A 27,861-nucleotide genomic window follows, 5' to 3' on the forward strand; every position below is an offset into this window, starting at 1 on the left:
GTATGGGCAAAAAAGTCACTCTCTAGATGTGCAAAGCTGGTAGAGACATCCCCAAAAAGACTTGCAGCAAAAAGTGGTTCTACAGGGGGCTGAATACAAATGCACGCCACACTTTTCACAGATTTATTTGCAACAAATGTTGAAAACCATTTATAATTTTCCTTCCACTTCACAATGATGTGCCAATTTGTGTTGGTGCATCACATTATCTCCTAATAAAATACATTTACATTTTTGATTGTAACATGACAAAATGTGGAAAATTTCAAGGGGTATGAATACTGTTTCAAGGCACTGTATCTATAGATCTGCGTAAGTAAGATTATCTTGCAAAAAAAATCACAATTTCAAATGCATTATTTATTATGCTTTTTTTATAGCTTATTGTGAACTTTCTAACTACTCACATGCAAATAATTTATTCTTCTATAAAAAAAATTTGTTTTGATAAAGATTTGCGTAAAAATTATGGGGCATCCAGAATCGTCTGGACCAATCTTTAGATCTTCTTCAAGAACTGTTAAAGTGGAATTCCAGTCAAATTCTAACTAAGCCTAAATCTACTACCGCTCTCATTCTAAGTCATTCTATCTGTTATGTAAAAGAAAAGACGTCTATACTTACCTGTTCTGAGGGTGCTCCAGTCCAGTCACATGATCAGGTCCCATCGCCGGCTTCAGTGTAGAAGAGAGGCAGTGATGACCTGTGTGTTTCTCTGCTGTGCCCATGCAGGTCAAAACTACAGGTTCATGTTAATGCCTTCTTCATGAGCATTCTCACTTCCAAGTCATGGTGTTTGGCTAGTTTCTAAGTACTGGCTTCTCCATACCCAGAGGTGCTGGATATTTTCTTCACTTCTGGTTGTTAAACAGAGCAGCAGGGGAGTCAATGAAAAGTGTGTACTCCTTGGGTTGATCCTCCTCCTCCTTGGATCCCCCACCGGCGCTTCTGGTTCCTCATGTTCATGGTGTGCCATCATAGGAAGCCACTTCCTATTATGGTGCAGCTGCAGGCTCAATAGGTATGGGGGGGGGGGGGGGGGTTAGGGCAAAACACCTGCTGAAAAAGTGTTTTTTTTTTGTTTGTTTTTTTAACTTAAGGCAGGGAAAGCATTAAGGTAAAAAAAAAATGTTTCCAACTACTTTAGATGAAACCTGATACTTTGCCCTGCATGGGCACTATTGTTTCATGCTCCATTGGACTGTGCCGCACTTGCTTTTGTGATGGGCCATTGAATGGCTACGTGCTCCAGACACATGCAGCACAATCATTTTGAGCTGCACAATGACTTGAATTTAGAAAACTGGCAGTTGAGCAGGAATGGAACCTTTGGTCACTCATACAAAAAAGCCTAAATAGTTTATTTTTGTGCCTACAGAAAAGAGAATACGGAGTACCACTATAAGGCTTTTTTTCACATTTCTGTAAATTAATCTGCAGTAGTTTGCAGATTTTTTCAGTCAGGAACACATGGGTTTTTTTTTTATCATGTTGGAGCATCAGATACTGTACATTAAACTAAGCTAGCAGTGATACCCAATAGTATGTACTGTATAATGCTGGGTGTGGCTGTACATTATAGACCTAACTATTTTGATAGAAATAAAATACATTTGCCTAGCCCATGCTTTTTTATACAGTAGAGCCACCAAGGCTATATGGGAAGCCAGTAAATTGAATAAATGGTTTAAAGCAGGGGTCTCCAAACTTTCTAAGCAAAGGGCCAGTTTACTGTCCTACAGAATGTATTGGGGGCTGGACTAGAAAATGACCTGGCATCACTTGGAGTAAACAATGCTCCATCTTTGGTGTTAGTGAAAGGAATCGATAGTGTCATTGGGAGAAATTGTGCCCAATCATTGGTGTCATTGGGCCCCATTCTTGGTATCATTAGGATGAACTGTGCCACATCATTGGTGTCATTGGTGGGAATTGTGCCCCATCATTGGTATCATTGGGAGGAAATAGTTGGTGTCAGTGGATTAAATAGTGCCCCAAGGGCCAGATAAAGCATTATTCCACATTAAAAGCTGAATGATTCCAAAGTCATTGGTTTTCCCATTATAAATAAACATCTGCTTTTTATTTTTGTAGGTCTTTACCAGAGAGTGTATGAGCCATTATCTGAGAGTGTTCAACTTTCTTTGGCGTGCAAAGAGGATGGAATACATTCTAACAGACATTTGGAAAGGACATATGTGCAATGCAAAATTACTGAAAAGCATGCCAGGTGAACTGTTTGGTGGTTTATTTTTATAAATTAGTGAACCTGTAGATGTCCACCCTAATATTTTAATTTAACTTTTGTTCAAGTCGTTTGCTAGGTTTCAGTTTGCTTGTTGAATGCAGTCTATAGTATACAGCCAGACAAATGGTACAGTACTTTTTCAGTAGTCTGAAGTAAAATAGTAATGCATTATTTATTGAACCTCAAATTAAAGTTTAGTAAAGGCACATTATAGCTGTTTCAAAAAACCTGTAGGCATGAGAAAGACATGATGTGGTGGAGGAGTATATATTTTTTGGTGTTTAAGCAAAGCACTATTGATACATGGAATTGGATGCAAGAGACTTTGAAAAATATCCCTGCATATGTAATAATTTATTTTGTGGAGGATGTGGCAAGAAATTGACGTGGGCATATACTGAAAAGAGATTACAATTCTTTTTTCATTTTATTTTGAGTGCAGCTGAATCCAATAAATCTTTGAATTATCCAGGCAAATCCTACAAGTGCTTAATTAAGGCAAAATCCTGCAAAGTGCTTTAATTAAGTGTCATTAGAAAATCATAGTCATGAACAGTTTTTGCTAGCATAAACCTGTTCTTAATACATTCTGTAAGGTTTCAGATTTGTTTAAGATTGTCTCCAGTCTAATTAGAAAAAAACAAAAAAAAACAAAAAACAGACTTGTTTTAAAATGAGCAGTCATAAAAATCATTAGATTTAACTAAATAACACTTTGATCTCCAAATGAGAGGGCAACTACACTGCAAATCAGTATTTGACATCCATAAACTACAGTGGGGATCGAAAGTTTGGGCACCCCAGCTAAAAATTTGTATTAATGTGCATAAAGAAGCCAAGGAAAGATGGAAAAATCTCCAAAAGGCATCAAATTACAGATTAGACATTCTTATAATATGTCAACAAAAGTTAGATTTTATTTCGATCATTTACACTTTCAAAATAACAGAAAACAAAAAAATGGCGTCTGCAAAAGTTTGGGCACCCTGCAGAGTTAATATCTTGTACTGCCCCCTTTGGCAAGTATCACAGCTTGTAAATGCTTTTTGTAGCCAGCCAAGAGTCTTTCAATTCTTGTTTGAGGTATCTTTGCCCATTCTTCCTTACAAAAGTCTTCCAGTTCTTTGAGATTTCTGGGCTGTCTGTCACGCACTGCTCTTTTAAGGTCTATCCATAGATTTTCAATTATGTTGAGGTCAGGAGATTGTGAAGGCCATGGCAAAACCTTCAGTTTACGCCTCTTGATGTAATCCCCCGTGGATTTCGAGGTGTGTTTAGGATCATTATCCATTTGTAGAAGCCATCCTCTCTTTAACTTCAGCTTTTTCTCAGATGGCATCAAGTTACCATCCAAAATTTGCTGAAATTTTATTGAATCCATTTTTCCTTCTACTCGTGAGATGTTCCCTGTGCCACTGGCTGCAACACAACCCCAAAGCATGATTGATCCAACCCCATGCTTAACAGTTGGACAGAGGTTCTTTTCATTAAATTCTGTGCCCCTTCTTCTCCAAACGTACCTTTGCTCATTCCGGCCAACAAGTTCAATTTTAACCTCATCGGTCCACAGAACTTGTTTCCAAAATGCATCAGTCTTGTCTATATGTTCATTTGCAAAGTTCAAACGATGATTTTTGTGGTGAGGATGTAGAAGAGGTTTTCTTCTGATGACTCTTCCATGAAGACCATATTTGTACAAGTATCTCTTTATAGTGGAATAGTGTACCACAACTCCAGTGTCTGCCAGATCTTTCTGGAGGGATCGTGCAGTCAAACGTGGGTTTTGAATTGTTTTTCTCACAATCTTGCGAGCTGTTCTGTCTGATATTTTTCTTGGTCTTCCAGATCTTGCTTTAACTTCCACTGTTCCTGATGACTGCCATTTCTTAATTACATTCCGAACAGAGGATATTGACATCTGAAAACGCTTTGCTATCTTCTTATAGCCTTCTCCAGCTTTGTGAGCGTCAACTATTTTCAGTTTCAGTTTTCTAGACAACTGCTTAGAAGAACCCATGGTGCTGATTGTTGGGGCAAGGTCAGATGAGTCTGGGCATTTAAAACCTTTGAGATTGACATCACCTGGTCTGCCCAGATGATGATTGAGAACAATCCATGACACTGGCAGGTCTCAGCTTTGCAAAGGGGGCAGTGCATGCTATAAATTCTGCAGGGTGCCCAAACTTTTGCAGACGCCATTTTTTTGTTTTCTGTTATTTTGAAAGTGTAAATGATGGAAATAAAATCTAACTTTTGTTGACATATTATAAGAATGTCTAATCTGTAATTTGATGCCTTTTGGAGATTTTTCCATCTTTCCTTGGCTTCTTTATGCACATTAATACAAATTTTTAGCTGGGGTGCCCAAACTTTCGATCCCCACTGTATGGTCTTTGGCCAACTTCTAGTAGAGCAGACCAGTCAGTACACTGCGTCACTAGGGCTAGAAAATGTATATTATATAGGGCGCGCTTGTTGGAGCCCAACTTCTGTAGCTGTAGGATAAAGGTGCCAGATGGATATCAGGGATGGATAGATGGATGGCTAGGAGCAGTAACACTGAGGCAGCTCTTCTTAGAGTGGAAGCAAGGCTCCAATGCAGTAACAAGAAAAAGAGAGGAAGGCGCCTCTAAGTGCAGTATTGATAATTTATTTAGTAAACAATGGATAAATTGCACTCCAGGTGGGACATCCAGCTGTCCAGCAGCAAACTCTGTCTATAAGATCAGGAAGTAGAGTCCAGGATGTGCCTTTGCATCAAAATGAAGTTAGGAGAGCAGAGTCGGATGTAGGAGGTGAAGGGGCGGTAATGCATTTCAAAACATGACCTGAGGTCTGAAGAAGGAGCTTATTGAGCATGCTCTGAAATGCATTACCTGAGGTCTGAAGGAGCCTATTGAGCATGCTCCGAAATGCATTACTGCCCCCTTCACCTCCTACATCCCACTCTGCTCTCCTAGCTTCATTTTGATGCACGGGCACATCCTGGATTCTACTTCCTGATCTTATAGACAGAGTTTGCAGCTGGATGTCCCACCTGGATCTAATTACCACACGATTCTTTTTAACTATTTATCTTGTAAGTGCAATTTATCCATTGTTTACTAAATAAATTGTCAATACTTAGAGGCGCCTTCCTCTCTTTTTTGTGTCACTAGAGCTGACCTTTGGTTCATGCAAAATACTGTGGAGGCCTAGCTAAACATGGGAATAATATTTCAGGTCACATTCTATACACCTACAGAGCATTTAGTTCAGTTTCTATACCCCTACTTTAAAGAATGTAACATTTTGCTCCAACAGACAAACTGACTTTAACGTTGGCTCCCCTCAAAGTCTTTAATTTCTTTATACATTTGATCTGTCACATTATTCAGATACTGTACATACAAATGGAAGTGATAGCCTTTCCCTTCTGACCAGGTAGCCAATGACATCTGTATGGTGTATTACATAATACATTGGGTGATTGTAGCATGCATATATATAGTGCAATCATAAAGTATTCACACCGCTTTAAATTTTTTTTCAATTTTGTTATGTTGCAGGCTGATGCTACAGCTGTTTAAATGTATTTTTTTCAATTAATCTACACTCCCTACCCGATAATGAGTGAAAACAGAATTGTTTACAAATGTATGAAAAAGGAAAAACTGAAATATCACAGGTGCCTCCTATTTCTCTTGATCATTGCTGCATGTTTGTCCACATTGATTGGTGTCCAATGGTAAATTAAACTGATTAGAAATGATTTGTAAAGGCACACACCTCTCTATAAAAGGCCTCACAGCTGACAGTGCATACTGTATAAGAGCAAAAGCCATGAGGTCAAAGGAACTACCTGCAGAGCTCTGAGACAGGATTATTGCAAGGCACAGATCTGGGGAAAGCTGCAAAATAATTCTGCTGCACTAAATGTTCCCAAGAGCACAGTGGCCTCCATAATTCTCATATGGAAGAAGTTTGGCACAGCTAGGACTCTTCCATGAGTGGTCGCCCTGCCAAACTGACTAATCCGGGGAGAAGGGCCTTATTAAGAGAGGTGACCAAAAGCCGATGGTCACTCTGACTGAGTTCCAGAGATCCTGTGTAGAGATGGGAGAAAGTTCCAGGAGGACAACCATCATTGCAGCCCTCCGCTGATCTTTATGGCAGAGTGGCTAGATGAAAGCCTCTCCTCAGTGAAAAGTACATGACAGCCCACTTGGAGTTTGCAAAACAGCACCTGAAGGTTCTCAGACTGTGAGGAACAAGATTCTCTGGTCTGCTGAAACCAAGATTGGCCTCAATTCTAAATGTTATATCTAGAGGAAACCAGGCACTGCTCATCGCCTGGCCAATACCATCCCAATAGTTAAGCATGGTGGTGGCAGCATCATGCTGTGGAGGTGTTTTTTTAGCAGCAGGGACTGGAAGACTGGTCAGGGTTGAGGAAAAGCTGAATGGAGCAAAGTACAGAGATATCCTTAATGAAAACCTGTTCCACAGCACTTAGGACCTCAGACTGGGCCGAAGGTTCACCTTCCAACATGACAACGATACTAAGCACATAGCCAAGACAACACAAAAATGTCCTAGAGTGGCCCAGCCAGAGCTCTGACTTTAAACCCTATTGAACATCTCTGGAGAGACCTGAAAATGACTGTCCACTGAAGGTCCCCATCCAACCTGACTGAATGTGATAGGATTTGCAAAGAAGAATAGCAGAAAATCCCCAAATCCAGGTGTGCAAAGCTTGTCATGTCATACCCATAAAGACCCGAGGTTGTAATTGCTGCCAAGGTGCTTCAACAAAGTACTGAGTAAAGAGTCTGAATACTTAAGTACATGTTATACTATAGTTTTTTTCTTTTTAATAAATTCACAGAAATGTCTAAAATTCTGTTTTCACTTTGTCATTATGGGGTGCTAAGTGTAGATTAATGAGAACAAAAATGAATTTAAACAACTGTAATATTAGGTTGCAACATGACAAAATTAAAAAATGAAAAGGGGTCTGAATACTTTTATAAATGCACTGTATATATCCACATATTGTAAACTTTATATATAAAACTGATTATGTAAAAGAGTTAGGGAGGGTGGGTGGAGGTATTAGATTACTTACTGGCCTGCTTTAGCAAATACCCTATGAAGTGCCAGTTGTGGCTCTTTTGAGTAGTTTTTTTCACTGGCAATGCAAATATGACATTACTCTCATGCATGCTACACATGGACAATGGACAGACAGGTAAGAAACTTTAAAGCAGAAAAACATAGTACATTATCATTATCCATTTAACCTACACAGGTTCCCAATATCTCGACACTGGACTTGTAGGTTCAATAAATTGTTTTCCGCATATACACTAATGCGTACTAAATACATACAGCTTACAGTTATTTGAAAATGGTATTCTTAAAGCGAAGTTCCACTCACCCTGTCAAAAAATAAGTCAGCAGGTACAAAAACTGTAGCTGCTGACTTTTAAAAAACAGCCACTCACCTGTCCCACGATCCCACGGTGTGTCCCCCGCAGCCCGATTCACCGGCCATCTTTAAAGCTCATCTTCAGGCAGAGCAACAAAAAAGTAGCCTTCCAGTGAAGCCACCCATCCCATTGCAAGGGCATGAACTTTTTATGTTGGGGTGCCATAGTAAGGTGAAATACTTTCCTTATTCTGCACTCCAGCAGGAAGGGGGAAGGGGCCACTGCAAGGGTAAATATTTTTTTTTTTCTCTTCAAATTCCTGAAGTTGGTATTCTAACCCTTCTGAGACTTCAAGCAAACGTAAACCTTCTTACAGAACATGTAATTGTATTAATTAATTTATTTTTAATTTTATTAACATGTAATTTTATTATGTCCAAATGAAACATACTGTGTAAGCCCAATTATACATCTTATCAATACAACATGACCCCTAAAGCATTCATATTGAGTTGGTATACTGTACTACATAAAGAATACATTAAAGCCTCTACTTGCTGGTTGTGGATAAATGGGAGAGAGATTTGGGACCTGTTGAGTGAGAGCAAATGGAAAAGCATTCTAGACTTGGTCACGGAAAGTTCACTTATTGTGACATAGAGGTTGACTCAATTATGCATTGTGTAAAGAGCCCCTTATACTCCCCTGAAATTGTTCAGTATGGGAAAGCTAGATGTAGCAGGTGTAACAGAGACCACGAGGATCTCTTTCATATTCTTGCCCAAAATTGAATAGATATTGTGGATCTGTGACTAACACATAAATTATGACATTGCAATTATCCCCATAGACCGTACAGTATGTAGCTTAGGCCTAATGGATAACTTGACCATAGATGAGGCCACAAACTACATTGAGACTTGAACATTTTGTTTACTTTTCTATAACACTTTTTTTTTTTTACCCCTGTAACTTTTACTATACCTGGCTGTGCAGGCAATGTGAGAAGTACAATTTGTATTTTGTAGTCGTTTTATTGACATTTTAGTATTCAATAAAGAAAATTAATTAAAAAAAATATTAAAAGGTGAGCGCCTCTTCCCCCAAGATTATGCAGTCGATAATGCTCTTTTTGTCTAGGGGGAACTGACTGAGAATATTACCTACCTTAGTTCAGTCCTGAGGCAGTCATTACTGGAACCATCAGGGAGGAAGCCTGCAGGATAGTGAATGAAGATACATTTTCTTCTATTAGATTACATTTAGACAAAACCAGCATTACAACACTGCATATGCATAGAGGGCACTTACTTTAATTGACCTTAAGTGTGTTCTCTGAATTTACTTCAGGAAATGGAAACAGGATAATGAGATATTAGACTTGGGCTGTTCAGAATTATGATCTAATTCTTTTATTACAATAGCACCAATCAAGCATTGTCTGGCAGCCATGCTCACCTTGTTTTAAAGTGGTTGTAAACATGAAACATGAACAAAACATATCCCTCTATAGCGTGTACTTGTCTCAATCCAGAGCACTAAGTGTCAATTCTGTCTACTGCCTCCTTTCTCTGCTATCTGCATGAGTCAATTCTGATGAGTTTTCCTGACATCAAGAGAAAAGGTGACAGGGGAGGGCCCAGTCTGTGACTGACAGCCTCAGCTCTGTTCCTGTGTGCTGGGGACATGTACCTCTCCTCACTGATGTAACTTCAGCTCTCCACCCCTTGCTTTTCAGAGCTGAGAAATCCTATGTAAATTCTACACTTTGGATGTAGGGGAAAGACTGTAGATAAACGGGTACAACTTTTGTAATAGGATTTGTTTCATCTCTGTGTATCACCTGAGGCCAGTCACTTCACTGGGTATATGTAAGGGTTTACAACCACTTTAATCCTTATAGTCATTAAGCCAGAACAAGTATGTAGATATAGGCTACTGGCTGTCCCCAATTTTTCTTTTCTTCATACTTGTTGTGGATCAATAACTCCAGCCAGGTAGCTATCGTTCAAAGGAAGGTCAACAATGGCAGCCCCCATATTTTCTTTCTGATTTAAATCATAAAGGTACTCTCATTTTTCATATATTTTACTATTCATTTCCATTACAGAGCTATCTGGGGTGCTTCATCAGTGTCACGTCCTGGCTTCAGAAATGGTCCATTTCATTCATCAGATGCAGTATTACATCACATTTGAGGTACATTTTTGTTTTATGTTTTGCTTTGGCTATTAACGTTCACCCCTTTTTGAATTGTGGTTTACCCTGATTGTGTTTTCCTTAGGTTCTGGAATGCTCATGGGATGAACTTTGGAACAAGGTGCAGCAAGCACAGGATTTGGATCACATCATTGCAGCTCATGAGGTGTTTTTGGATACAATCATTTGTCGCTGTCTACTTGATAGCGACTCAAGAGTAGGTTTACTTTATGTTTTATAAATTTGTTTAGGAAAAAAAGCAATACAGTTTATTTAAGGTGTAAGTGTAGTTTCTACTCACATAAAAATTTACCAGCACATAAACTTGGAGGCATAGTACAATGATTATTTGCCCTTCTGCTATTTGCATTCCTTCCCCTGCATGTTAATATAAGGTTTTCTTTCCCAATTAAACTGAATATACATTCCATTTTCATATGAATGTTTGTATGAAAATTCTCACTACATTTGACAGTGTGAGGAATGTCATTCGAAAGTACAGTACATTTGGTTTGCTCTTGGCATTTGATTTGAAAAACATTCCTTCCTGCTCCTTTTTTTTATCACTGCTGTCAAAAATAAATGTCAATTTGATTCCACTAATGAACAGAAAATCGAACTGGTATTCTTAAAATGTAAAATTGTGAACAAAATATTACTAGTGTGTTGCAAGCATATGTCTCTCCAGCACTACATGCAGCAATCGAGTGTGACTTGCACTAAGTTTGATTCATTTCACCTCCACTCCTGGACTAAAGACCCTTGCAGTTCTCATGCAAATTTCAAGGGCACGCTCCAGCCCAGTGTGTTCCTGTGGCCACAGCAACAAATTGGATAGCTTTGAGCATTTGGAGCTGGTTTGTATCCGTTTTTCAGTGTCAGATGGAGTGCTGCTATCATTGCTCCAGTGCTGTTACTGTTATATATGTTCTATATCCGTCTCTCAGTGCCAGAAACAGTGCTGTTGCTGTTCTCACTGCTCCAGAGCTGTTGCTGTTCTCACTGCACTGAGCTATCTGATGTGCTGCAGATACAGCCACGGAGTTGGCTGGAGCACCCCATCTCTATGACATGTCTCCTAAATTTGCATAGAAACCAAAGGGTTCTTGTGACTTGTCTGCAGCTTTTACCCTGCCATACTGTTAGCTTGAGCTACAGCATTTAAGATGCTGTTTGCTGCAGAGGATGTATTTGCACAGAAGAGAGAGGGCAAATGGGAGAGCAACGGCAAAAATCTGTATTGATTGGTTGGGAAGTTACAGGGATGTAGTTGTGTGGAGAGGAGGGAGCAAAGAGGTGCACCATGGTAAGTCAGTCCAAATAAAAGAAAGTCTTCCCAGAGAATACTGTGGGTAATGGTGAATAACATATGAAGCGTTGGCAGTCGCTCAGTGTTTGTAAACAGTTCCATTCAGTTAAGAGTACATTCTGAGCAAATGGCTAAAAAAAGACATCCTTTCCCTTGGAGCGGAGTGCATTTTGATCAGTAGGTGATCTGTCCGTTGATCCCTCATCAGAGCAGAGCTGGCAGATGACAGGTCTGTGTCTGCTCAGTTTATGTAGAATGGACACGGACAGAGCCCGCTCTGCTCTATGGGTGGCTTGGTGTAAATGAACTTTGCTGTCTGTTTACACCTGACTGCCCTTCAATTCGCCTTGCCTAGATGGAGGATTCCTTACCTTTTTTTTTTTATTTCAGATCGGACCAGAGGTAGGCGGATGTAAATGGACACAAGTGTGTCTGTTGTGTCTGTTTACACCTGCTGGTCCATAGGGGGAAAAATGGACCGTCCGATCAGGTCTGCCTGAAAGGGGCCTAGAGGAATACCTAGTGAGTAAATATAAATGTTTTGTAATGAAGGTACACATGTTCTTTATATAGTTTGTGGTGAATAGGTCAGTTCTCATTTAACCTAGTCTATAGCCACACTTGCCCTCTGGAAGATTTACCCCCCTTCATGAAGGGGTTAAACATTTAGGTGCTATCAGAGGGTTAACTGTGTGTCTAACCAGTGTTTTCGTGTGTACTGTGTGCTGTTTCTGCTTGGCAAAGGGCTGGATTTTACTCCCTGCCTTGCAGGGAAAGAAAATCCAGCAGGCCTCTGCTGACAGGACACACCTTCTTGTGAATGAAGTCTAGGATGGCAATGTCACTCCCCCAAGGGGTCCTCTTCCTGGCACTCACCAGCACCAAGGGTTAGCAGTGACTTGACTATATATTAACAACTGAATTTAATGGTAATTTCTTGTCTCTTTTTACTAGTTGTAGGAGTGTAAGGAGGCAGTGTTGCATCTGGGCTGGGGGTTATATGCTCATATGCCGTTCCTTCAGAGCGCATGCGCCAACTTAAAAAAAAAGAGAGAATATCTCCTAAACGGTGCACGTTTAGGAGATATTAATTATACCTACAGGTAAGCTTTATTATAAGCTTACCTGTAGGTAAAATAAAAAAAAAAAGAGTTTACTACCAATTTAAGAATGAACCTCATGCATGGCATTCAGGTGTGCTAATGCAGCAGTAGCATCATCATGCAGAATATCCTCATATAGTGATGTGGTTTATTGCAGCTCAGAAAACAACCTGGATGGAGTTCCACTTTGTTAAAACATTTTATATAATGTTAAACAGGACGAAAAACTTTGTAGTTAATCGAAAATCCACTTCTCCAATAGAAAAAGGACCACCTTCAAACGTATCCATGGGGGGAAATGCCAAGCACTCGAGAGAAACAGAAAGACTTCATGGTGCAATATTATAAAAACCAATTCCTTTATTAGATACTCATTGCACTTACTCAAGAGGTGTCCCAGCCGACACCAGCATCAACAGCAATCACATAAACGAGCCTGACTACTCAGCACATGTGCAATAGCTGGCAGTCAAAAACGTAATGACATCACATCAATCAAGCTCCGCCCTACGCGTTTCGTCATCGACGTCCTCACGGAGCGGATAGATGTGAGACGTCTCACCCTCATTAAATATACACTCACAGGAAACGAACAGCTGACATCAATGGGGAATCAAGCAAAGCAAGCCGCCCCAAGGATGACAGAAGTCCACAAAAAGTATACAATATATCCAATATATTTGCCATCACAAGCAAAAAACTTTAAAACAAGGGAACAAAAATAAAAAGAAATTTAAATAAAACAATGATAGTAAATAAATTAAATAAATAAATACATTAACGGGCCAATACCCTCTAAGACTGTGTTTCAAAAAGGGAACTTAAAGGGCCAGTAACACATTAAACACAAATAAAGGGGAACTCTAGTGATAATACAAAAATAATGCAGAAATTGTATAAAAAGCACACAATCTTCCATATATCATCTTTAAACAGTTGCCTATATGAAAATATACTTAAAAAGCATAAAAATTAAAATTTAAAAATTTGTGAGAAAACAGTTCAAATCTATATCGACATTTAACCCGAATGGTTGCAAGGAATTTAGTTCATAAATCCAAAACGTCTCTTTTTTGGAAATCTCATTAACCAAATCCGAGCCCCTCCAATGGGGTTTTACCATCTCAATCCCATAAAAGGTAAGTAAGCTCGGATCACAATTATGTACCAATTTAAAATGTTTGGATACACTATGTTTATCAAATCCTTTTACTATGTTTCTTATATGTTCGCCTATTCTTGTTTTTAAACATCTCCCAGTTCTCCCAATATATCTCAAATGACATGGACATTCTAAAACATAAATCACATGTGTAGAATTACATGTAATCAGGGATTTAATATCATATTCTTTTTTGGAAAATGAAGAGCAGAATGACTTTCTTTTTTTATTACTACCGACTTTTACAGTCCTACATACTTTACACTTCCTACAAGGAAAAAAACCATTTAAATTTGGAAACAGATCGAACTTTTTTGGGGGTTCGATGACATTGCGAGCCAATTTCATCCTAAGAGACTTATTTTTCTTATAAATGAATTTAGGAGTTTTAGATAAGAATTTATTTAGTATATCATCTTTTAGCAAAATGGGCCAATATTTTTTAAAAATTCGTTCAATATTTTTATATTGCATATTATAGTTAGTAATAAAGGGTACATTATTTTCAAATCCCACATGAGCCTTTTTATTTCCAAGAAATATCTCCCTATCTTTAATACCAATCGAATTTCTCTCTTTAATCAAATATATTGTATACTTTTTGTGGACTTCTGTCATCCTTGGGGCGGCTTGCTTTGCTTGATTCCCCATTGATGTCAGCTGTTCGTTTCCTGTGAGTGTATATTTAATGAGGGTGAGACGTCTCACATCTATCCGCTCCGTGAGGACGTCGATGACGAAACGCGTAGGGCGGAGCTTGATTGATGTGATGTCATTACGTTTTTGACTGCCAGCTATTGCACATGTGCTGAGTAGTCAGGCTCGTTTATGTGATTGCTGTTGATGCTGTTGATGCTGGTGTCGGCTGGGACACCTCTTGAGTAAGTGCAATGAGTATCTAATAAAGGAATTGGTTTTTATAATATTGCACCATGAAGTCTTTCTGTTTCTCTCGAGTGCTTGGCATTTCCCCCCATGGATACGTTTGAAGGTGGTCCTTTTTCTATTGGAGAAGTGGATTTTCGATTAACTACAAAGTTTTTCGTCCTGTTATTTCGATCGATGAGGATCGGTGTGTTGGACAGCTTCCGTTTCTGAAGATATTTTTATGGATGATCTGCCATTATATTATCAAGGTTTTTTGGTGAAATTTTTTTATATTGAGACACTTTTTTTATATTAAGACACTCCTTTTGCACAAAAGTTTTTTTGCACCTAAAAAGTTTTTTTATATTTTTCTGTGGTATTGGTATATATATATTTTTCTGGACTTATGATTTGATGATTTCTTTACATATATTTATATATATTTACTAGCGCAAATTATTTATTAATTGGTACACTTTATATATGGTGGTTTTTTTGCAGCTGGTACACTATTAGTAAGTTATACAATTTTGACCATAGGCGCTATTATTAATTTTTCTAATGTTAAACAGAATGTTATTAGGTTTATCTTTGCTGGCTAACATGATTTAAGTGCTTTATTAATTTATTTTGTATCACCCTACCCACATGTACAGGTTGATTGACTATCACTTTTTGGTTTTGATGAAGCAATATTCATAATCCAATTCTTTTCCTCCAGGCTCTACTAAATCAACTTCGTGCTGTGTTTGACCAGATTATTGAGTTTCAGAATGCCCAGGATGCAATGTATAGGGCTTCTCTTGAAGAGTTACAACGAAGACTGCAATTTGAGGAACGAAAAAAAGAGAGAGAATCAGAGGTATGACATCCAGTAAGCGTAATATAACTGTTTTGTCATGGTTTAAGGAGAGGGTTCGGCTGTTCAAGTATTTCTATTGTAAAAGGAAGCCCATGTTTCTTGATTTTGCAAGTGGTAGATCCTTGTATTTTTAGAGTATTAACCACTTCAAGTCTGGTCACTTTCAACCCCTTCCAATCCAGGCCAATGTTCAGCTTTTAGCACTATCACACATTGAGTGACAATTACTCAGTAATGCAACATTGTGCCCATATGAAAATGTTATCCTTTTTTTTTTTTTTTAGACATAGCTTTCTTTTGATCATATTTGATTACCACTCGGTTATATAATTTTTTGCTTAACTTTTGTTCTACAATTTAGCAAATAATTTTTCTTCTACAATTTAGCAAATAATTTTTCTTCATACATTTAGGCCAAAATGTATTCTGCTACATTTTTGGGGTAAAAATAAGTCAAAATACTGTATATTATTTAGTCTGTGTAAAAGCTATAGAGTCTACAAACTATGGGATATACACTATATTACCAAAAGTATTGGGACGCCTGCCTTTAAACGCATATGAACTTTAATGGCATCCCAGTCTTAGTCCGTAGGGTTCAATATTGAGTTGGCCCACCCTTTGTAGCTATAACAGCTTCAACTCTTCTGGGAAGGCTGTCCACAAGGTTTAGGAGTGTGTCTATGGGAATGTTTGACCATTTTTCCAGAAATGCAGTTGTGAGGTCAGGCACTGATGTTGGCCGAAAAGACCTGGCTTGCAGTCACCGCTCTAATTCATCCCAAAGGTGTTTTATCGGGTTGAGGTCAGGACTCTGTGCAGGCCAGTCAAGGACCTCCACCCCAAACTTGCTCATCCATGTCCTCATGGACATTGCTTTGTGCACTGGTGTGCAGTGATGTTGAAAGAGGAAGGGGCCATCCCCAAACTGTTCCCACAAAGTTGGTAGTATGAGAACACATCCTCATTGCTCTAGAGCCCAGTGGCGGCATGCTTTACCCCACTGCATCCGATGCTTTGCATTGCACTTGATGTAAGGTTTGAATGCAGCTGCTCGGCCATGGAAACCCATTCCATGAAGCTCTCTATGCACTGTTGTGCTAATCTGAAGGGTACGTGAAGTTTGGAGGTCTGTAGCTATTGACTCTGCAGACAGTTGGCGACTTCTGCGCACTGTGCGTTTCAGCGTGCACTGACACCGATCTGTCATTTTACGTGGCCTACCACTTTATGACTAAACTTCTCTTCCCAGTTGCTTCCACTTTGTTATAATACCACTAACCATGGAATATTTAGTAGCAAGGAAATTTCAGGGATGGACTTATTGCACAGGTGGCAACCTATCACTGTACCACCCTTGAATTCACTGAGCTCCTGAGAGCGACCCATTCTTTCATAAATGATTGTGAAGCAATCTTCATGCCTCCGTGCTTGATTTTATACATCTGTGGCCATGGAGGTGATTGGAACACCTGAATCCAATGATTTGGAGGGGTGTCCCAATACTTTTGCTAATATAGTGTATGTATGATGCAGGTATGACATATGGTAGTGATCAGGATGCTGGTATGTGGTAAGGGGGTGATCAGGTTTGCGATTTGTGATGTGATCGTCATGTAAAACATACGCTAATCTGATTTCACACGAGGAGAGTGTGCAAGATTATGCATTTATATATTGTATATGCAATAAGAAGCGTATACTATATTTCATGGACTAATTTGATAAATGCTGTGGAGGATATACAGTACATTATATTTGGTTTTTCTTTTTTTTATGCTTGTTATTGGTAATTATATATATACAGTGGGGATCGAAAGTTTGGGCACCCCAGCTAAAAATTTGTATTAATGTGCATAAAGAAGCCAAGGAAAGATGGAAAATCTCCAAAAGGCATCAAATTACAGATTAGACATTCTTATAATATGTCAACAAAAGTTAGATTTTATTTCCATCATTTACAGTTTCAAAATAACCGAAAACAAAAAAATGGCGTCTGCAAACGTTTGAGCACCCTGCAGAGTTAATATCTTGTACTGCCCCCTTTGGCAAGTATCACAGCTTGTAAACGCTTTTTGTAGCCAGCCAAGAGTCTTTCAATTCTTGTTTGAGGTATCTTTGCCCATTTTTCCTTACAAAAGTCTTCCAGTTCTTTGAGATTTCTGGGCTGTCTGTCACGCACTGCTCTTTTAAGGTCTATCCATAGATTTTCAATTATGTTGAGGTCAGGAGATTGTGAAGGCCATGGCAAAACCTTCAGTTTACGCCTCTTGATGTAATCCCCCGTGGATTTTGAGGTGTGTTTAGGATCATTATCCATTTGTAGAAGCCATCCTCTCTTTAACTTCAGCTTTTTCACAGATGGCATCAAGTTACCATCCAAAATTTGCTGAAATTTTATTGAATCCATTTTTCCTTCTACTCGTGAGATGTTCCCTGTGCCACTGGCTGCAACACAACCCCAAAGCATGACTGATCCAACCCCATGCTTAACAGTTGGACAGAGGTTCTTTTCATTAAATTCTGTGCCCCTTCTTCTCCAAACGTACCTTTGCTCGTTCTGGCCAAAAAGTTAAATTTTAACCTCAGAACTTGTTTCCAAAATGCATCAGTCTTGTCTATATGTTCATTTGCAAAGTTCAAACGATGATTTTTGTGGTGAGGACGTAGAAGAGGTTTTCTTCTGATGACTCTTCCATGAAGACCATATTTGTACAAGTATCTCTTTATAGTGGAATAGTGTACCACAACTCCAGTGTCTGCCAGATCTTTCTGGAGGGATCGTGCAGTCAAACGTGGGTTTTGAATTGTTTTTCTCACAATCCTGCGAGCTGTTCTGTCTGATATTTTTCTTGGTCTTCCAGATCTTGCTTTAACTTCCACTGTTCCTGATGACTGCCATTTCTTAATTACATTCCGAACAGAGGATATTGACATCTGAAAACGCTTTGCTATCTTCTTATAGCCTTCTCCAGCTTTGTGAGCGTCAACTATTTTCAGTTTCAGTTTTCTAGACAACTGCTTAGAAGAACCCATGGTGCTGATTGTTGGGGCAAGGTCAGATGAGTCTGGGCATTTAAAACCTTTGAGATTGACATCACCTGGTCTTCCCAGATGATGATTGAGAACAATCCATGACACTGGCAGGTCTCAGCTTTGCAAAGGGGGCAGTGCATGCTATAAATTCTGCAGGGTGCCCAAACTTTTGCAGACGCCATTTTTTTGTTTTCTGTTATTTTGAAAGTGTAAATGATGGAAATAAAATCTAACTTTTGTTGACATATTATAAGAATGTCTAATCTGTAATTTGATGCCTTTTGGAGATTTATCCATCTTTCCTTGGCTTCTTTATGCACATTAATACAAATTTTTAGCTGGGGTGCCCAAACTTTTGATCCCCACTGTATATATATGGTTGTGGATGCACTATTATTTAGTAAGAAAAACAGACAAAGGAAGATAGTTGTGTGACACATTTAATTTATTTATTCTAGTGGATGTTGGAAAAACATAGCAGTGTGGTCAGCAACAGCAAAACAGGAGATAATTACATTGTGATCAGGTTTGCGCAGAGAATAATCTCATCTCTGATCCCCGAATACAAAATTCCTGTTATGCCTGTTTCCAATCATTGTACAATTGTATTTACTGGCCTACTTTTCACATTAAATATTGTGGATGACTGCACTACAGTAAAATCAACTTCTTTGTTGTGGTATATCCATACAATCAAAGCAATAGAGCCGGAGAAGTGAGACCTATAAAGCTCTTCACTGTGATTATGTACTCTATAGTGTGAAGCACTTTAATAGGTCTCACTTCTGCTGTATTGCAATTGATTTTATGGATATACCAGAGAGTGGACCTGATAATTGGGTGGATAAGGGTGGACCCACCTGGAGCAGTATTAAAGTATATTGTTTGTTACTTACTATGATGCTATTATTTTTTAGGGAAAGTGGGGAGTTACAGAAGCTGAAGAGGAAGAAGAAAATAAAAGAGTTTTAGAATTTCAAGAATCTATACCAAAAATGCGTTCTCAACTTCGGATTCTCACTCATTTCTATCAGGTAAAAATTCATTTGATAGGTACTGTATATGGCATCTTATACTTATATGTACTGATTTAGGTAGATATCATGTGTACTTATCTAAACACACTTTTTCTTCCTTTGGTACAAAAATCAAATTGATAGGATAGTGTACTTTCATTGCTTTTTTTCCCCTGCAGTTGTGTGTTTTGCCCTTTCCCACCTTATCTATAACTAAAACAAGGCCTGGAGATACACTTTAAAGTGTTTAACATTCTTGTTTGGTTTAATATGAAGTAGGTAATAGGGTTGATTTTCTAAAGTAATAGAATTTGAAGGTAAATCTGTATTCACTTAAAATATCCATTTATGTGAATAATTAAAAAAACAATAGTTTGCTTGCAGGTGATTGGGTGATGAAACTGCACACAGCTTCATCTTATTCACTAAGATCAGTGATTACTTACTTTGCTAAATAGTCTGTATTCATTTAGTAAATCCACTTTTTCCAAAGTTTAATATATATATATATATATATATATTATATATATATTCTTGATTGTCTATTGAAGGGTTGTTGGTGTGTTCTTTCTCAGTGACTTCCAACATGACTCGTTCCTACAGTTTCAGCTGGTCTCTACATGGCAGCTACTTGAATTGGCAGCTCCTCAGCACTAGCTTTGAAGGCCATACTTACTATACTTATATATATATATTATACTTATGTGCCCCACTGGAATAGATGTGTGGAGCTAGCCTGGAATTTGACTTTTGGGCACTGGACTCTGCATTATCGACCGTCTCAGATCTTTGTGTGCTGTGCTAGTTTTGGAGCACATTTCTGGTCTAAAGACATGGCACAGGTGTGACCGTGTCTCTGAAAACTCACTTAGTGAGTAAGACCAGTCTGCGTGATGCACCTGTAGCTAATTCTCTTTTGCATCTCCCCATCACTGGTTTAGTGCTGTATGAGCTGATGCTGAGGGATACAGCACTCTGGAGCCATCCCCTGCTGAATATTGCACTAAACATCTTCAGCATTAGTTCAAGTTCTATCTCTGGTGAGACTTTTTTCAGGTTACCACAGTGTTCTGCAGCTGATGCGGACTTTACATGGGCTGTTTTAAATGCTGTGGATAAAATGCAAACCATCCTGCAACTGGAAGATCAGCCTGGTGGTTAAGGCCTTGGATGTTTTAGAGTGCCTGCAACAGCTACAAAGACCTTACCAATAAATTAGCCACTTGGATCTTTACGCAATATGGAAACACCCCAACACCTGAGAGTGTGTCAGAAATGTTTCCCTTTGAGAGGGAGGTTATGAATCAGTGGTCTTTTAGGAGTTGTCCTCTTAAAATTCCAGTTTGAATTAACTGGTGAAACTCTCTGCTCTGTGTTGGTGCAAGCATATTCTGCCAAACTGTGTTACATTTTGTTAAATTCCTTAGAGGACCCCTCCATTAGTGTACAAGCATCTAAATTGTGTCTAGTATGATGTCTGCAAATGCGTCAGGAACTTTTGCTGTATGTTTGGGATGCTGATGAAGCATCCTAGGAGCATCTAATCTGGTTATCCTTCAAAGGATCTTGTCTCTTTAGACCTGTTCTTTACACTGATAGCAATGCTACAGGTGGCCGGAGTGCTCTTCTTCCTCAACTGAGGAGGTCTGTGGAGGAATCTCACCCTACTCCATCTATTTCAACAGTCTACGTGTAGGCATTATTAGCCTTGGGACAAAAAGCAGGTCAGCCAACCTTCTGGTAAGCCTTGTGCATGAAGTTGCTTTCCCAATTTTATAAGTGGGGTCTGTTTGTACATCCTAATAGCCATTCTAAGCTTATCTCCTGTTCAAGCCATTAGACTTGAAGCAAGAGGTCAGTCAATACATCTGATAAACCTTCTGCTGTTTGCACATCCTGATGGGTAGTTTGCCTCCTAACATATGAGTGCTCTTATCACCCCTTGTAGTTCACAGGCTAAGCCCTTATGTCGGACACCTCTTTCAGCTGCCTTTACCATTGTTCTTGTGCTACTGCAGTCTGCAATGTTTCCTCTCAGGCCTATCCAGGTTCCTCACACCCTGGGACCACTTGTTCCACCTTAGCTGAAACTTGTGTTTCGGAGTGTTCCCTTCAGGAGAGTTATTATCCTCAGATTCTGGTTAACCCTTCTATGCTTGGTACCCCCCAGCATTGTCCCTTCCCTAAGGGACTCCTTGACCTTAAAGATCAGCAGGAATCAATTTCTGCTGTCCCTTTCCCAAGAAGGACCTGTTCTTGCAGTGTTCCCCAGATGCTTCTGTTTGTGTCCACAACACTGGAGGATATGTCAATCTTAGCGCTTTATCCTGACACCCTTATGCTTAGGTGACCTCCACTGAGGAGAATCAGTTTTATGTACTCTTGCAGTGCAAAACCTTTAGAGGTTCCGAATACATCAAGTTTCAGCCTGACCAAGCTTATCAGGGGATAACATTGGTAACTGTGGCTCACTGTGTCCCTTTCTGACTCCCCTTTTATACGTGAGAGCCTGAATTTGGAGCGAGATATCTATTTGGTCTCTCTGGGCCAAGAAGTTAAGGCACTACGGTTCAGTTTTTTAGGGTTGTACTGCTTCCTCAGGGTATCCTTCTGTTGCCTAGCATTTTTGCCTGGCCTCTGTTCGACATTATTACATGTTGCTGGGATTTCACCTCCGTGAAATTTCTCTGTGACAGGTCAATAGATCTGGCTTCTATGCTGGATGATTAACCCCCCCCCCCCCCCCCCCGCTACACGTGTTCCTTTACTGGTGATCTCCAAACAAAAGAAATTCTGAACTTGAACACTCCCCATCTCCTTATTGGCAGGTAGTGCCTCTTCCTGGATGGCCCTGTGCTCCCCTGAATGTCAACAGGATGAACACCCAGGGATCCTGAGGCCAGTATCCTCTGGTGGAGATAAAGTACTTTTGCAGGCCTCTTTGGGGCCTGATCACTTCTCAGTTGAGGATGTTTCACTAGATCTGAACAAGCTGATGACTCTAGATGAAGGATAGGCAGGTTTGCAGAGTACCTCTGTCAGACCTAGTGGCACCTACAGTGGTTAATTGGGTAAGTTCCTGCTTTTGATGTCATGTGTACCAGCTTGAAATGTAGTATGCCCCCATCCCTACCTGCACTTGTCTGGTGTCTTTTGTTTACCCTGTTTCAGTCAGCTGGTCTTGAGGGGGTACTCTTGGGAGTTTTTCTACCAGTTTCAAGGGTTATTTGGTTATCTATTGGATACCTTGCTGTGAGGGCTCTAACATTTTGTTATATTTATAGTGAGAGATTTTTTTTGCCTAACTATGGCAACCTCTGCTCTTATTATGGAAACTCCTTTCCCTGATTTGAAAGGTTAGAATTTTGAGGCTTGGACCTTCTTATATAGACCAGTTGGTCTGTTGTTTTGGACCTGTTTTGGTTTGTCCAAATTTCCTTTTGGGGATCTGTTATTCTGGGACTTATCTCAGTGTTTTGTTTTTTTTTACCACACCTCGTTTTAAGTCTAGTTCAATTTTTTCAGGTTATGTTCCACCTGTTCTGATAACACTACTGGGTTCCTTCAGCCTTGCGCTGACTTGGTGTTCTTTATGTATTGTTATTCCCATTGGTATTGGCATTTTTCTCTTGGTCCGGGGCACCAGGTTGATCCTCCGGGTTTTCCCCTTGGTTTTGGTAGTTTCCCTGTTTTTTTAGAGCTTTCATCTGGTTCAGATTCAGGCATTTAACCTTCAGGTACATCAGTGTTTCAGATAAATAGTTCCCAATACCTTGATCTAGCAGTGGCTGTGGCCCACCCCCAAAGTTGGATTGCCTTTGGACATCCCAGTTGTTTGAGTTCCTATATATCTCAATGGGCGATGAAGATAATAAGATAGGTATACTTACCTTAAAGAATATGTTAAACCCAACATTTAATATTCCTGATATACCATGTACTTGTATGAAAATATATCCTGCTGTCTTTTTATTTCTTCCGTTGTGTAAATTACCTGGTGTTCCTGCCAGTCCCTCTGCTTTCCTATTAAAAACTGACTACACTAGGCATGCGAGAACACAGTGGTCAGTTCTGTAGCTGTGCAGGGTACTCAGCCTGCTCTTCTCCAGAGATCAGACTTCTGCTGACCCCCCCACAGCTTTTCACTGAGATTAGTGAGCTGCTGTTTCTCCTTCCCCAGCTCTTACACAGCTAAGAATTGAGGGTATGTGATCACTTATAAAAAAGGGAAAACTGGTGTATATAACGTTTTCCTTTTTTTTTTTATATATATCTATACACAAATGAATTTCCTTTCATTTCTATTTTAAACTGAATGGGTTGTTTTACAAGGTGAGAGTTTACAATCCCTTTAAAATCTTGGGAGTCCATCGAGAGACACAGGTCTCACTCCTCTGTTTTCTTGATGGCAGTGTGTATTGTTTCCCTTTTTTTTAATATCTATACACAAATGACGTGCCTTTCATTTCTATTTTTTTTTTTTATTTAAATATTTATTAAGAGTTTTCGTAGTAATAACAATAGAAAAAAGATAAAAAAAGACATTTTCATCTCGATCATCATAAATATACAATTATTTCTTATTACTTCATTTACCCCCCTCTTAAAACCTTGACCCCCCCCCCACTCTGCATTTTCTTTATCTTATATCCAAAGCAAGCATATCCTACCCAACTGTTCTCTATGACGTTCTACTTTTCACTTTCTCACGCTTATTACAAAATTTTCCCATTTTTCCCATTTCGCGAGATATACCTCCAGCTTATCTTCCTGTATATAATATGTCTTCTCCATCTCCCTAGTCCAGTTTACTCTCTCTATCCACTCCTCCTCTTTCGGTATTTCTTTTTTCTTCCAATACTTGGGGATCAGGCTTTTTGCTGCGTTCAAATAGTACCCTAAACCCAATTTCTTATATTTACTAACTGATAGCTCTGAACTGTGTAACAGGCACATCCCTGGATCTAACCCGATGTTCATTTCAATGATGTTCTCTATTAAATATACTATTTTTTTCCAGAATATTTGAATCTTTGGACATTCCCACCAAATATGATAAACTGTCCCCACTTTCCCACACTCTCGCCAACACCACTGTGATTTCTCCGCACTTATCTTACACTCCACACTCGGAACAATGTGCCATCTTGTCAAACATTTATAATTTATTTCCACATCCCTCAAACTTACATTTCCGTGAACTAATCTATTTATTTTCTTCTGTTTTCCTTCATCTAATACCACCCCCATACCTCTTTCCCAATTCACAATGTGCAATGGTTTGGTGTTTGTGTCTAAATCTGTGAGGATTCCATATACTTTAGCTATTCCGTGTTTCCCATCACCCCGTGCATCTAGCAACCTTTCAAACAAATTCCAGTCCTTTTTCGTTCTCAGGGGTTTCGGGAGATTTCCCCAAAAACATTTTAATTGATAATAACGCCACTCATCTAGCCTAGTGAAAATATTTCCCTTTTCCTTTTCCAACTCTTTAAAGGACTTCAGTTTCCCTTCCCCCATTATATCTCTGAGTTGGACATCCTCCTTTATAAACCATCTACCTGTTATCTCTTCTCTACCTGATGGAAAGAATTCTGTGTTTCTTAGTGGCATTAGTATAGAATTAAATTCCCATTTCATATATTTGTGTATTTTATCCCATTCCCTTAATACATTTACAGTGTACAAACTTAAATCCTCCTTCAATCCTCTATATTGTGTCGGTAGCCATATTAGTCTATTCAAATTAGTTCCACTAAGTGTATTCTCAATTTTTACCCAACTTTTCCCCTCTAAATTGAACGTCCAGTCAAAAATTCTCCCTAATATTACTGCTTTGTAATATCTATTTATATCTGGAACTCCCAGACCACCCTTCTCTTTATCTCTACTTAGTATTTCGTGGGACACCCTCGGTTTTTTCTTCCTCCAGATATATCCAGTTATCATTCTTTTTATTACTTTGAAAAAAGCTTCCGGGAGTTTAATTGGTATCATTTGGAATCTGTATAAGATTTTTGGTACAATTATCATTTTTACCAGGTTTATACGTCCTAACCATGATGGGATTCCTCTCTCTAACGCTTTTAATTCCCCCTTTACTTCATTTAATAATGAAATATAGTTTAGCTTATACAAGTTTTTATACGACGCGCTGAGCCTTACTCCCAAATATTTTATATCTCTTTCTTTCCAAATAAAGGGAAATTCTTTTTGTATTTTTTCTTGTTCACTCTTTGGGATGTTTATGTTTAAGATCTCAGTTTTTGTTGGGTTGATTTTTAAATTTGATAATTCTCCATATTCCTTCAGCAGTTTCATTAGATTTGGGAGTGTTATCCTGGGATTCCCCACATAAAACAGCAGATCATTGGCAAAAGCTGCCACTTTATGTTCTACACTTCCTATCTGAATTCCCCTTATATCTCCATTTTTCCTTATTGTTGATAAAAGAGGCTTTAATGACATAACATATAATAAGGGGGACAGAGGGCAGCCCTGCCTTGTTCCATTTGACATCCCGATGGGCTCTGTTTTTTCCCCATTTACTATTACCACTGCAGAGGGCTTACTGTACAGCTTTCCAATCCATTCCCTCATTCTAACTCCAATTCCCAGGGCTTCTAAGGTGTCCATCATGAAGCCCCAGTCTACTCTATCAAAGGCCTTTTCTGCGTCAATTGAAAGGGCCACCACCGGTACCTCCCCTTTTTTACTTCTCTGTATCAGCATCAGGGATCTCAGCCCATTGTCCGTGCCCTCTCTTCCTGGGACAAAGCCCACCTGATCTCCATGTATCCATTCAGGCATAAACTCCTTCAACCTATTCGCTAGGACCTTTGCATATATCTTAGTGTCTAAATTCAACAGTGAGATGGGCCTATAACTCGAACACTGCGAGGCATCTTTCCCGTCTTTATGTAACAGTACCATATGAGCCTGTAAAGATTCTCCCCTCATGTCCATCTCTCCTCCCAGGGCGTTCATATATTTTTCCAATTTGGGAGTTAATATTTCACTAAATTTTTTATAGTACCCTACTGTATAGCCATCCGGTCCTGGGCTCTTCCCCATCTCCATGCTTTTTACTACTACCTTTATCTCTTCTTGTGTGATCTCTGCTTCGAGGGAATTTAGTTGGTCCTCTTTTATTATCGGTAATCCCGCATTTTTTAGATAAATCTTCCTTTTTTCCCTTTTTTCCTTTTCCATATTATTTACTTCGTCATATGGGATGATATTATACAACTTCCTGTAATAATCCACAAACATCTTTGCGATCTCTTTATTTGAGTGAACCAATTCTCCCTTGGGGCTTTTTAATTTATCTATATAATTCCTATTTTTTTTTTTCCTTAAGGTTCTCATTAGATATTTTCCTGGCCTATCTCCCCATTTGTAATTCTCACTTAGCACTTTGTTATAAACTCTCCTTCTCTCCTCTTCCATCCGAGTTTCCAGTTCCTCTTTCTTTTTTGTTATCTTCTGCTTAATTTCGTTTACCATACTATTTTTGTGTATCTGTTCTAGCTCCGATATATCCTTTAAGAACCCACTAATTTTTTCTCTTCTTTCTCTTTTCTTTCTTGCCCCAATAGCAATCAGGATTCCTCTTATATATGTCTTGTGAGACTCCCATACTGTTGCCTTAGACTCATCCTCTGTCTCATTCTCTCTAAAGAATCTCTCAATTTCTTTCCCAATCCTCTGTGCAATATCCTTGTCCATGAGAAGTGCTTCATTCAGCCTCCATCCTACCCCTTCTGTTCTCCTCCTTCCCCATCCCATCCTCAATACAACAGGGGCATGATCCGAAAGCGTCATTACTCCTATATCTGCTTTAACCATTGACTCTATAAAGTGATGTTCTATCAATACATAGTCCAACCTTGAATACATCTGATGTGCATTTGAGAAGAATGTGTAGTCTCTATCTTTCATATGCAAGATTCTCCATACGTCTACCAATTGGCATTCATGGATCACCTTCTTTAATAGTCTCAAAGATCTACTCCCCTCTCGCTGCACACTAGAAGTTGTATCCTTTTGTGGATCCATACAAAAATTAAAATCTCCTGCCACTATTAGACAACCCTCTTTAAAATCCATCAACTTTTTTAGCACACCCTTCAAGTACTCCTCTGGTTTTTTATTTGGACAATATATATTAGCTACTGTGCACTCCACCTCTTGTATTTTACCCTTCAAGAACAAATATCTCCCCTCTGGGTCCACTTTTCTGTCCTTCAGTTCAAATCTTATATTTTTTCTGAGCCCTATTGCCACCCCTTTAGCTCTCTTAATCGGGGAATCTGCATAATACCATGTTGGGTAATCTCTAGATTTCAACTTCACCTTAGATTCTATCTCAAGATGTGTCTCCTGCAAAAAAACCACCGAAACTGCTTGATGATGTAATTCCTTAAATAACCTAAATCTCTTCCCAGGACAATTTAACCCCTTTACATTATACGTGATGACTTGTAATTCTTCCATCCTTTTTATATCCTTCTTTTTTCCTTTCTAGCTAGAGATCACATAACTATCCTCCTTCTCTTTACCCTTGCTTTAATACCTCTCTCTATCCTGCAGAGTGTTACCCTTATTATCCATTTCCCTCCCGCCCTCACCTCCCCCCAACCTCCCCC

At 39.1% G+C, this 27,861-nt stretch overlaps 1 protein-coding gene across 3 annotated transcripts in view; it reads left to right on the top strand.

Annotated features, from left to right (window-relative positions):
• Window positions 1-27,861, top strand: part of TUBGCP3 (tubulin gamma complex component 3) — a 156,827-nt gene that overhangs the window by 124,996 nt on the left and 3,970 nt on the right. For all 3 annotated transcript variants that reach the window (XM_089693569.1, XM_089693570.1, XM_089693571.1), the window contains 5 exons: window positions 2,095-2,230; window positions 9,770-9,858; window positions 9,944-10,075; window positions 15,021-15,161; window positions 19,115-19,231. In XM_089693569.1, coding sequence (XP_089549695.1) covers window positions 2,095-2,230; window positions 9,770-9,858; window positions 9,944-10,075; window positions 15,021-15,161; window positions 19,115-19,231 — 615 coding nt within the window. The remainder of the gene's footprint in view (window positions 1-2,094; window positions 2,231-9,769; window positions 9,859-9,943; window positions 10,076-15,020; window positions 15,162-19,114; window positions 19,232-27,861) is intronic.

The sequence above is a fragment of the Staurois parvus genome, unplaced genomic scaffold (genome assembly GCF_062004578.1).
Source record: "Staurois parvus isolate SC_StPar_1 unplaced genomic scaffold, SC_StPar_1.0 ptg000634l, whole genome shotgun sequence".
NCBI classification, from domain to species: Eukaryota; Metazoa; Chordata; class Amphibia; order Anura; family Ranidae; genus Staurois; species Staurois parvus.